Genomic DNA, 13,011 nt, shown 5'->3' with positions numbered 1-13,011 from the left:
TCAAGGTTTGACCTATTCAAATTAGAGATGAAAAGGTTTCTTGGTTTTCTCTTTGTTGCTTAGCATGCTGTCATTTTGCTCACTGTAGTTCTGTGTATCTGGAGCAGTTAGAAGCTTTCAAATTTGAAACAAAGACAAGGCAAGAGGTGTTTCTTAGAAACCTTAAAAGCAAATAGCTTTTAAATCAGGTTGTAAAAGCATAACATTTAAAAAATACTTTCTCTAAGAACAGGTCTACCTAATAATAAATAAAAAAAAATTTGTATGCTTTTAAGTTAGAACTGTTGTTTCTTGGGGTTTTTTTTGGCCCAGTTCATGCAGCTGTAATATATATTCAACTGAAGTTACCTGTTTTCATAAGTGAACTTCCAAATTCTGCCAGTATTTAGCTCAGTGACTTGTCACATGATTAGCAACAAGCTATTATTCTACTTTTGTACTTGTTTTCTCCCCCCCCGCCCTTTGGTCATTATAAAATACTGATAATAACTGTCTTAGAATGCATTTGCACTCATTGTCTTAGATCTTTCTCTTTTCCCAAAGGTCTAATGGATTTTTTTTCAACCAAGGCCAAAATGGGCAATGAAATAACATGTCTTTAGAAAATAATGTGTGTTTAGAAAACAAGGATGAACATGTTGAAAAACCACATTTTTAGTCTTTGCCAAAACTACTAGTGCAGGTTGTAACATTTTGTTTGCAGATGGGTAATTTGAGGCCTGCCTGACTTTCTCTTCATGTGTTTACGTCTTCCTGTTTGTAGGGTATGTGCTGGGTCAGTGACTTTCAGCAGTTATAAAAGCATATTTCTTACTGCTGTAAAAGATCCATTTTGGTTTTGTGCTGAAATTTCAGAGCTGAAAATGAGAACTACAGAGAACAAATTCTACTGTTTACATGAATCTTTTTAGTTTGCTTGTACTTGCATTTTAAATATTGTACTGATTTGTAAACCATGTATCATTTAGTTGCTAAACACTGCACATTTTGTTCCACTGTGTATTTTTTGTTGTTGTGGAGACAGCTTATTTAGTCACCTTGCAGTTTTGAGACTCTTAAAAGCTGAGCTTTTTGAGGGCCACTTAGTGTTAAGTCATGGGTCTTCTCGAATCTAACTGGTGTGTATTTGTAGAGTAATTTGTATTCCTCTCTGATTTACTTTATAAAATTCTTCAATTTAGGGGGAATTGAGATGTCTGAAATTTCACCACTTAGGAGTTTGAGGTGGGAAAAGGATGCATAGAAAATTTTAGTTGCCTTTTCACTTTTTTCCTCTTAAAAAGCTTTCAGTAAATATTGACTGTATTTCTAATTTTTTTTTAAATGTGTGTGGCACAGAAAAAAGCTATGAACCAGACATCACCAGTTTCTGCATCGAAGACACAGGATAGTTTGAGACAGCCTCAGCTAACGAGTCTTCTGAGCAACACACTATCAGGTCAACTAAGGTCTTTTTAAAATAATATTATTAATTTTCTCTGGCAACAGAAATTGCTTTGATGTGTCAGACTTGCATTGATGGGTCATGCTGATAGGGTCCTAAAGGTCATCAGAATTCTGTTTTTAGAAGGCGGCAAACTAAATTTTTCAGTGTTGAATGTTTGCTTTTATTTTGCCAACTGCGGCACTTCATTTTGTAGAGTGAAGAGTTGAATCTCTACAATAAGCAATTATTTCTCCCCTCTATAACATCCAAAATTGTACATTCTTTCATTTTTCTTAGTTTTTTCAGCTTAGGAAAGTAGAAGTCAGTCATTTTCAAAATATGGACATCTGGTAAAAATTTTGTGGAAGCTCTAGACCCTCTCTTGTGGTGGCTGCTTTAGATACAGAGGAAAGAAAAATCGCGATTACAAGGTTATGTGCAAGCTGTCGTCACTTGATTCGCTTCTGAATGTGTCACTTCCAGTTAGAATAGTTAATGCATTGTTCATGGCAAAAGACGGGGCTTTTCAAGCAGCACCATGCTACTAAAAGAACAAAACCAGTATATTCAAAGCAAACAGAAAAATGCAGTAACCCTCACGTTCTCTTTGTACATAAGTAACCCTTTTGAATAAGGTCCCATAATCTACCTGCCCTTTTTTTTTCCTCTTGTGCACTGTTATGTACAGGCGATCCAGGCAATTCTCTACAATAAGCACAGTATGATTTTTTTGGGGAAAAAAAGGTAATTTCTTATTTGTTGTGATGTAGCATGGCTGAAATGGTGCTGTTTGAATTCCTGAGCGAGGCAATTCGAGGAAGTCTGTCCATCTAGGAAATGTAGAAAAAAACCTATGATGCCTGCTGTCTAAATACTTTCAGGAGCTCTAGAAAAAAATGGGTTTATATGCTGAAGGGAGTATTAGTATTGAAAAGCTTGATAAAATGTACTGTATGATTTTCAGTCAGTTGTTGGGACACTGTACATACGGTACTTCAATTTCTTCTTACATTGCAGTACTATGGTAGGAGATTATATCTGAGGTTTTTTTTTGTAGTTTGCAGCACAAAATATCAGTTCTGTTTCATTTTTGAGCCAGTTTCTCCACGGGGTAGTTGCACTAATGCTTTTGAGCATATGAGATATGTATCTTTCTCCTAAAAGCTAAAAACTCAGGTAAAATGATCAGGATAGGTACATGGAGTTACTCGGTTCTTGCTTAGGGTGACAGAGTCTTTTTAACATACTTTTTTATAGGACAGGACTCTGGAGGAAAAATCATACAGCAGTCTCTAGGAACAGCACAGCCACAAGAGAAAGTAATAGGATCATCATCAGTTCAACAGAGTATACAGGTAGGGAATACTTTTATTTATATGTTTCCCTTTCCCTTAAAATTATAGTGAAATTAGGGATGTTTCAACTCCATATTGGTAATCTAGCAGTTCTTGCAGGTTTTTGTAGCATATATGAAGTCATTCAAGCTTGTCAAATTCTATCTTGATATAATAATACATTGAGTATTTTGCATATTGGTATTCTGAGTGCTGCTTTGAGATTTGATGCAGTTAGGGGCGTCTGACTCTACTGATCCCTGAAGATAATTTTGTGTGACATAGCAATTCTTCGTTGAGTTGGACATGAGGTAGACCTATACTCTTCATTACTTCTTACAAACAGCTGTTCTCTAGCTGATGGGGAGGGGACGGTTTGTGAGAATTAGTAGGAAAATTCCATCTGCTCTTAGTCTATTTTATTCTGTACTGCATTGTTGTCTTTTTTAACCACCAAAAGTTCTCCTACGTATGGCAACTATGTACAAAAATGTAACACTGCATCCAGGGTTTGGGGCTGCAAGGGTAGGCCAGCTTTTTTTGGAGTGAGACTACAAGAACTGCTGGAGGGAGGAGACATTTATTTCATTCATGGTCTGAGTAGCTGAGGGCAAGAAGTGAGGGGTTTTAGAATTTTTGTTCTTCACTGTAAATGTATTTGTCAGTTTAGTGTGACATGAGTGTTTTCCCCCATCTTACTGATGTACAAGAGGAGCAGAAGATAACTCACAGTAGTGCTCAATGAGTTCAGCCAGGTTTTGTAATTGTGGTCAGGTGTTCATTCTCCTGTGGTAGTGAATACTGTTTGTGCTCTGAAGCTAGAGGCTTTTTTGCCAGCAAGTGCCCTTATAATGTTCCCACTTTATGCTGCTCCTACTTTGCTAAGAAGGATGCTCCGTACCGCATGGTTTTTTGTTCCTTCATACCATGGTATAGTTCAGAACAGCTTTTGTGCAATCTTTTTGTAAATCATAAGTAACTTTTGCTCTGTGGCCAGTTTCATGAGTAAGACTAGTTGGCTAAAAAGACCCCAGCAACTTCGGATTGAACAAAGACTCTTTGATCCAGAATGGCTTCTTTGGGAGAGTACTTGGATTGCAGTAATGCCTTTTGTACAGTAGGAACATGAGCCTTTACCACTCAGGGAGCATCACATCTTAGGTCAGTGTTCCCTTGAAAAACCTTGGCTTCATAAATGTTTAAGGGAAGCAGATGATGATGTAGATCTGCCTGATGGGTATCTCTATGGCATTGACATTGAAACAAAATTCCTAGGAACACTTTCAGCCCCAACCCAGCCACCATGACTGTTGAGAATTTAAGTATGCAACCTTAGCCTGCTTTCCTGCAGATACTGTGATACATTGAAATCAAGCAAGCTGACATCAGCTGAGAAATACAAAGAGTTCTTGAGAGCAGGATTCTTTGGAAAAGTTTGTAGTTGTACCTTTTCTTCTTTTCACCTGCTAAATTTGATAACCAGCCTTTTTTCTGGTGAAGCATCTGTATGCACTACAGTGGAATTTGCCTGCAAACAATGTTTCAGACCTTTGGTTTATGTAAGAGAAGTGACTTCTCTATTTTGTTGACACAGTGCCCTGTGAAAATAGGAGATAGTTGAAAGTGTCTATGCTTATGTGGTGGTTAGGCTTGGTATTGGTGATATACTTAATGGGCAGAAATAGATGCTGAGACTTAGGCTTTGCAAAGGAGGGGATGTATTGTAATTTGTCTTTTACTTTGGATTCAGGTGGATGGTCATTTGGTTGGACAGAAAAGGCCTGCTGCTAAACAGTTAACTAAAGGAGCTTTGTAAGTCATTCTTCTTCAGTAATTTTGTTGCAGATGTTTCCTCTGACCTTAGTTTCTTTTTAGTTTTTGTCAATGTATAAACTTCTGTGTTAATTACATATCATTAATTTTCCTTGTAGCATTTTACAGCAATTACAGAAGGATCAGGTTCATGCTGTGACACCAGATAAAAGTCGGTTTAGATCATTAAATGATGCGGTTCAGAGACTCCTTTCATACCATGTGTGCCAGGGTTCACTGCCAACAGAGGAAGACTTAAGAAAAGGTGATTTTCTTTTAAAAAATTGACAATAAGTTTGTAATCAATGTATTGAGAGAATTCTTCGTGTAGATTGGAGCAATAAGGCAGGCAACATTTTAAAATTTGTGCAAGTTACTGAAGAACAGTATTTGAAAGTATATTCTTGTCTTTCTAGTGGACAGTGAATTTGAATCTGTAGCTACACAGCTTCTGAAGAGGACACAGGCTATGCTGAACAAATACAGATGTTTGCTTATAGAAGATGCAATGGTAAGGTGTATAACCCGGGTGCATTTGTGTTTACAGGATGTGATTCAGTTTGTTTAAAAAAAAGTACAGCTACAGGAAGGCGAGAGCTAGCGTTACAATTAATTGTGTTGATAATATTTATCACCTTACGAAGGTGATGAATATATACGTGACTGTTTTAGAGGTACATTTATATCACCAGCATACTTGTTATTGCACCAGCAATCTCAGTGGCCAGCCTGCTTTTTTTAAGTGTAGGCACACATCTTAAAATCAGTGAAATGGGTTGAGTTTGTATTTCACGTATGCCTAAGTAAGGGTACTGTTCTGTGTGAGTTCCATAGACGTTGAAGACACGTGAACTTCTGCTCTCTGCTTGTACTTTGCTCTTGCGCTGAACAGGCTGTGGTAGTCAGGCAGGTGATTTCTGTATATTTATGTGGGTGATAGAGCCTGAAAGAATGTTGAAAATCTCAATTCAGAGGCCTCCAGCCATAGTGTAATTGGAGCCACATCATAGTATGATTTAGGAAATCATTGCTTCTCCTTAGAAGCTAGGTGAGACCTCAGGTTTTTGTCAGAAATGCTTCTGATTTAAGTGCTTTTGCAATCCCAGGCATGAGGTAAAAGTTAGTTTAAGAATGTATTTTACAAAGATCAGGAAATGTCATTGTGGCTTCAGACATGCTAGTTTTCAAGCCTGGAAAAGTTCTGAATTTGAGTGTCATAACATCGAAATCACTCTGCTTTAGAGACAGGAATATGTAATATGAGTGTTAGAGTTAATACGGTTTTAGATTCTAGCAGTTCCATTAAAAAAGATACTAACCGTTAAATACTTGCAAGTAACTGCAGGTGCGAAGAGGGGATGGATGTTAAAATCTGTTGGTTTAGCATATCTGGTACGTTGTATGGTAGATCCTATTCTGTCATTTTGAAGAGGTAATTTCGCGTAGTGTTCAGGTTTGGAACTAGTTGCCTATGTTGTAACTTAGTAGCCAGTGAACTTTCTTCTGTGATGGATGAATCCACCTGGCTTGAAGGCATCATCAGCAAAATGCAACTCGGCACCAACTAGTTAGAAGGATGGGAGAGAAGTGCAGGGAAGAAACAACGTGATAGGATGGTCTCATTGCAAGATTTTTACTGTTTTTCTCTCTGAAAGAGAAAGATACTGTATGATGTAAAAAATTGTGGTGAACATACTCAGTCCTGAAAAGGTACAGTTCTTACAACTGGAATAGTAATTCCGCATTTAAAAATCATTAACAAATAAAATGTACCATAAAATGTACATAATATTTTATGGTTGAGTTTCGGTAGTGGTCACAGTTAAGATCGCTGAAGATGCTGTGGAATTGTGAACAGTCTCTGCAAATACCTGATGAAAGACATTCTTTTTCTCTGAAGAGTAACTAAACGATAAATGTTTTGATTTGGTACCAACATATGAGTGATGGTTGTTTTTTTCTTTTTCCTGCAGCGGATAAATCCCTCTGCAGAAATGGTTATGATTGATAGGATGTTTAACCAGGAAGAAAGGGCATCTCTGACCCGGGATAAGCGCCTTGCACTTGTGGATCCTGGTAAGTAACGATTGACTTCTGAATCTTACAAAAGCAGCGTAAGTACAGTGTGCTTAAGAATAGTTGTGGCCACAGTGAGCACTGATTGCTAGGGACTCCAGTAGTCAAAATACTGAATAAGCAGTTGTAAGTTAAATTTTAATAACTCCCAAATTCAACAATTTAGAGACATAGTAAGGTTGAAGACAGTTATTTGGGGAAAAAAATATATTTGGCCTGTTCAGCAGAGAAGTGTTTTTTGACAATAGTCAGGACTCCGACATAGTCTCAGTTCTAGCAGGGAAGAATCTGTGAGTTTGCTGCCAGTCAGAAGGTATGCGGTAAGAAGCATGAATACCCTTGTTCATCTTCATGAAGTACTGCTTTTGGAATGTCACGGCCGCTGAAATGGCAGCATTTTTAACCAGACTGTTGTTGAACATAGCAACTAGAATCACATTATTTATGTAAGATAACAGTTGCTGTTTGCTTAAATGTTCTGCATATTCTGCATATTTTAAAAGATATTCAGAGGATGTATTGAAGAAGGTATTAGTCTTCCAGATACCGTGTTTGCACATTTAGAATGCTGGCAAGTGCCCTTAGTCCCGTTTTACAGTGCACACACGTGCGTAGTATGCTGATTAATAATCTCCTAGACTGGATGCAGGAGAGCACTTAAGCACGTGTACGTCTCTTCAAGACATGAATCTGTAGGCTGCAGATGTTGTTCGGATTTTATTACTCAGAAGCTACGTTGGAGTGTATAGATAATTTAAGTAAAATGTTGCTACTTAATTTTCAGATGGTTATCAGGCCGATTTTTGTTGTTCTGCCAAACAATTTGATAAAGCAGCTGAAGAAGCACAGTCCAGCAAAAGTGACCATCAGTCTAGCAAAACATTACCTTCTCGAAGTCAGACTACCAAAACCCAAGCCAGAGACCGACCAAAATCCAGCTCAGCAGAGTCCACAAATCACAGTAAACTTCCTCTAGTGCCTAACAACGTTCTGACACCACAAGAAGGAATAGCTTCTACTAAAAAATCGGAGAGCCTCTCTAAAGCTTTAAAATTTGAAAAAGCTAATTGTTCTTCTGAGAGCCAATATGCGGCCCTTTCTGAAGAAAAGATGGCTGGGAAAGATCTTGCCAAGTCCACTGAGAATTCTTTGAGTTCTGAAGACTTGTCAAAAACTGTGTCAAGAGGCGGTCATGGAACACACAATAAAATATCAAGGAACACAAGTCAGTCTTTCTCAAAAGTAACGTGTAACAATTCCCTCCAAGACAAAACTCTGAGGAGCTCTCCAAAGAATGAGGTTTTACATCCTGATAACAGGAAAGGCTCTGGTGAACCCCAGCAAGACTTACTGCTCAGTAAGAGTTTAGAAACTACATTTAAAAACATCTTGGAACTTAAAAAAGCTGGGAGACAGCCACAAAACGAGGCGACAAGTAGCGGCTCGGTTGAATTAGAATTTCCGAATTTTTCACCTATTGCTTCACAGGAAAACTGCCTGGAAAAATTTATTCCAGACCACAGTGAAGGTGTTGTAGAAACTGACTCTATTTTAGAAGCAGCTGTAAATAGTATCTTAGAGTGTTAATAGTTACAGTACCATGGACAAGTTCTGTTTCTCTTAGCAGAAGCAAATGTGAATGACACCACAAGTACAGCCTGACATGCATTAAGGTTAACCTTTCTAAACTAGATTCTGTTCTGTGTTCGAGAGCAATACTCATTGTGGTTACAGTGAGATAGCCAAGTAAAGTTAATCCTTGTTAGAATGCAGTCTGTTAGGGCCTTACTCTTTCAAGTATTATTACGATAGTGCTTTTGATAATTGTGCAGTACTGCAACATAACAAGGTTGCAGGTCGTTAGGCCCTATGTAATACGGTAATATACTGACAATCACAGTCATTTGAAAGGATATATTTATTAAGAAAATGTTTTTAAAAAGTAATGGAAGCAACAATTCTCCCCTACCCTTCTCTTCCACAAATCATCAGATTTTTAGTTTTTCTGGAAGACCCACTGTACCTCTATTCAGAAGTGATTATATGCTTTGTTAATGAATCTGTGTTCTAGGATTCTTAAGTTGGAAGGAGATCATCGATGTGTTTACAAGGCTTCATAATTTAAACTTAAAGTGCTTTTCTATTGCTTTCTGAGCAGAAACTAGTACTTGATGATATATTTGTAGTGGGTAACTTTAGTCTGTGGGATGGTATTATATGATCTTAGTCACAGTGGCATGATATGAAGTAATAAATGCTTGACTAAGGAAGGTAGAATGGAAGCCGGTAAAAGGCAAAGTGTACAGGATGAGGCCATGATAGAGCCATGAATTTATATATATAATACATATATATGTTAACTCTTGAGGAAAAGATTTTGCATTTTATAATTGGATGTAGTCAGCCTTGAGTCTTTCTGAAGTGGTATAAATGTTTTTATTTTGTTGTTTGGTTTTTTTAGACCAAGTGTCAAAAGCACTTTTATTCAGAAACTGTTATGATATTTGTAGCTTATATTTTAAGAGGACATTAGCCTTATTCTGATTAAATTTAAAGGCCAGTGTTTATTTTTGATTTTTTTTTTTGCTTTTTGCTGTCTTGAGAATGTTAAATCATCCACCGTAGCAGTCATAATTATCAAGATATGTACAGACCAAAGTCGATCAGCAATCCCATTGTTTAAACATATCAAAAAGTGTGTAATTATTAATTCATATTGTAGAGCCAAGTGAAACCATTGCATGGTTTGTATTTGGCTTGCTGTCATGTTGTTAAGATAGTATCTTATTATTTTATTTATTTATTTTAATCTATGACTTTTTTTTTTTTTTTTTTTTTCTGCCCATGCTGCTTTTTCCTAGTTTACTTTGGTCATGAGTGCTTTTGTGCACATAAGTGCGCTGACATTCGTCATGTGCGTGTAGTACATATGTCTGCTCAGGAGGATATAGCTTTTGTGGTTTCTAAGGTATGCTCATGTTCTCCCCCAGACCTTCTCCACAACTTCTTGGAAAAATTCCCAGCCATTTTCCAGTTTCCAATTGTAATTGCTGATTACAGTTTTCATGATGTAGAGGCTCATTGTGACAAGCTGTGGTTGTCAGTCAGATTGCCAGGAAAGAAAACAAAAGGTTTTGCTGTCACGTAATTCAGTGCATCTGAATAGCACAAGAGAAAGCAGAATTAGATCCTTGTGATAGTAGAAGATTACAGTGCAACTCAGTATTGAGCTGCAGTCCGCTGTCTGACCGCTAAAGGAAACCAAATGTAGAAAGCAATGTGAGAAAGATGAACTTCCTTAAAATTCATTTCCCCTTCAACATGAATAGAAATACTGGTTTTGTATGTTACTAATTGCCATTTAAAAAAATTGTGCCAATTTTAAAGTACGTGTTTGTAAAAACCCAACATTCCCAAGTGTTGTATAAAATATTCAAGATAATAATAAGTATTGCCAGTTTTAAATTTTTAGTTAGGTGTCCATAGAATAGACTCTCAGGCCATTAGTTGTTTTCTTGTTGGCAAAACTGACAATATAGTCTTCACCTATTGCCTTTTTAGATTTAATAATATGCTCATGATGCATATTTTATTGTATCATTTTGGAAACGTAACCATTCTAAACTATCGAGGAAGGAAAGCAGTAAGTTACACAGCTGTACGTTAACTAGTTACATTTTTCTTTTATAGGGAAAAAGAAGTAAAGTTGCACATTCATTGATCCCCTTGCTTTTTGTACCGCCTCAAAATACGTATGGGGTTGCCAGCCTCTCTACAGCAAATACATAATTGAAGTATCAGGCTATGTGTCTTCTATTGGATCCCATTTGGGGATGGGGGACAATGGCATATGAAAAATGACAGATGTCAAAAGGTGATTGTGGTTGATTTGGTCAGACACATTTCTCTGAACTACTTCTGAGAGGAACCCGTTGAACAGTCCTAGCAAGATTAATCTTAGATTGTTAACGTTCTGTTGTTTACTCCTTTGAATTCAATTCTAAAGGAATTCTGGTACGTGGTGAAGCAGTAAATGAAAGAATTGTATTTTTGTTGTGCTTAAAAAAAAAAAAAGAGTATGCATTTATTAATCATATGGGCTCAAGTCCAGCAAAGTATTGTGAATGTGCATGACTTTAACCATGTTTTCATTATTTTGCTGGATCAGCATTGTGATTTCAATGTTATTTAATACTGCCTAATGTTAAAACAAATTTTAAACTGGCAATTAAGGAAACTATGTTCATTTTGAAGATTTTAGTATAATTTATCTGTTAGATTAGGGAGGCCTTACAGACTGACTTCACTTAAAAGAGGATGTGTCACTTATTGTCAGTGTGGTATGGACTTTATTTGCTTAAATACCTTCATTTGTAAAGTATGTCTCACTTGAAATTGCTTTGTATACATTTTGTAAAAATATTTATAAAATGTTTTGTAAAAAAAAAAGTATAACAAATTGCAGTTTATTTTGTTATGTTGGATAAATACTGTTAAAAGACACAAGTCAGTAAATATATTGTTAATCCGTGGATAGGAAATGTTTAGTTGGAGATTACAAATTGAAACAACCATTGCAATACAGCCAAAGATTTGGGAAAAACTGTCTATCTGTGATTGTCTTGATTTAACCAAGTTGAATATTTACATTTCCAAAAGAGGGTTCTTCTCAGTTTCAAATAATATGGTTGCAAAAATATTCTTACTCCCGTGCTTTTTATAATGCAGCCCTGTTACAAAATGCTCGATAGGGCAGCTCTTTATGAATCTTTCTGAACATAATGCTGTTAGGCTTTGGTTCACGTGGCATTATAACTACATACAGTACTGTTGATCTCCAGATAACAAGGTTGCCAGTGGTCCTGCTCTGTTGTCATTCGAAATCTTGCCATGGTGAGGGTGCTGAGACACGCTGTCCTTCCCCAGCATGTTTTCACAAGATAGAGGCATCGTTTTCCTGATACCTCAGGGAGCTAGAAGAAAATGAAAGAGGTTTTGTTAGTCAGCTGGTCACCTCATCCACGCCTCAGGTATTGGAGCTGTGCTGATTGTTTGGTTATAGGTGCCTGTGTGTGCAGTGATTCCCGTTCCTTCCTTTTGGCTGTGAGAGGATACTACAGTTGCTGGTGATGTTATGCTGCTTTCTGCTTTTAGAGGGGTGATGAACCTTTTCTTACTGTGATTGATTTTTTCAGAAAGTACGCTGAGATTCTGATCTAGTAGAGCTCTTATGCTTGGGAACGTCAACGCTTTATTTTTGGAGGCTATGAAAATGAAGGATTGGTGAAGTGCACTGCCTCTCGGCTTGGAGGGCCTGCAGTGTTGAAAGGTAGAAATCTTTTATGGTTAGTATTCATTATTTTGTCAGTGAGACAAAATAAATATGGCTTTTGAATGCTTCCCACTTGGATTCAGACAGTAACAAAATGAATAAAATCAGTTGCATGTTACTATAAGCTCTGTTTGGGATAGGATGGCTAAGCGTCTTGGATATTTTTAATTCTTTTTCCCTCTCTTTGTCGTATTCCTGTAGAATTACCAGGCAAACTGTCTGGGCCGGGGAATATTTGTTATACAGTTTACCGTGCAGCTGTCTTCGCTTTAGAATATCTTTTCATTACAAGAATGTGGTGTATTTTCTAATTGTCTTTCAGTGACATTTTTATGGTGGGGTTTGTTACATTTATTCCAACGTTCGGGGCAGAGTTTCTGAAGATTTAGGCATGCGTGATAATACGTAGCTTATTTAAGAAAGTCAGAACATCTTCCATTTTGAGGATCCATACAAAGAAAAAAAAAAAAAGCTGGAATAAGCATGACACAAGGAAAGGTATGTAAGTAATTTTAAACCTTAGAGAAATTCCTCGGTACTTCAGGAAGTGTTTTCTTTATAAGCCTTTGAATTTTTCCTTTAGAACTGTACACACTTTTTCTTGGAGTTTTCACAACGATGTGTTTGTCAGCCTCAAGAAATGCAAGAAACTGTCTTCATGACTTGGGGGTCAGCAGTCACTTTGTTCACAGAAAATAAGTGAAGATCTGAACAGCAGCAGCTGTGGTGCACAGATACAATACACTGTGCACAGATTTCAAATTGCAGTAGTGGTGGGTATACTGAATTATTTGTTCATGATTTATGGATTGGCGTTTGTCTTCTGTCCTCCTTGTCTTGCAAGTCGTCATTGTAGTGGAAATGGAAGAAAATGTCTCCCCGGTAGAGTTGCAATAGGTAAATACCAAGCAAGTTTGAGGAAGCTTCCTGTACTAGGGAAGAAAAAGATGAAAGGACACAAAGTCTCCGGCTGAACCAGTATTTTTGGTGTAAAAGCAAAAACCTCTAAAAGTTGCCCTGTTCTGTGCTGA

The 13,011-nt window shown here is 37.1% G+C and overlaps 1 protein-coding gene across 2 annotated transcripts in view; it reads left to right on the top strand.

Moving 5' to 3' along the window:
* The window catches only part of BICRAL (BICRA like chromatin remodeling complex associated protein), a 49,350-nt gene extending 38,105 nt beyond the window's left edge, over positions 1 to 11,245 (top strand). For both annotated transcript variants that reach the window (XM_086461864.1, XM_009960872.2), the window contains exons 6-12: positions 1,339 to 1,438; positions 2,684 to 2,781; positions 4,511 to 4,572; positions 4,692 to 4,837; positions 4,989 to 5,083; positions 6,546 to 6,648; positions 7,433 to 11,245. In XM_086461864.1, coding sequence (XP_086317990.1) covers positions 1,339 to 1,438; positions 2,684 to 2,781; positions 4,511 to 4,572; positions 4,692 to 4,837; positions 4,989 to 5,083; positions 6,546 to 6,648; positions 7,433 to 8,235 — 1,407 coding nt within the window. In that variant the 3' untranslated portion in view covers positions 8,236 to 11,245. The remainder of the gene's footprint in view (positions 1 to 1,338; positions 1,439 to 2,683; positions 2,782 to 4,510; positions 4,573 to 4,691; positions 4,838 to 4,988; positions 5,084 to 6,545; positions 6,649 to 7,432) is intronic.
* The last annotated feature ends 1,766 nt before the right edge of the window (positions 11,246 to 13,011 follow it).

This window comes from Leptosomus discolor, chromosome 2 (assembly GCF_034619465.1).
Source record: "Leptosomus discolor isolate bLepDis1 chromosome 2, bLepDis1.hap2, whole genome shotgun sequence".
Lineage (NCBI taxonomy): Eukaryota > Metazoa > Chordata > Aves > Leptosomiformes > Leptosomidae > Leptosomus > Leptosomus discolor.
Note: the sequence above shows the minus strand (reverse complement) of the source record. Positions and strands in the feature narration are given on the sequence as shown.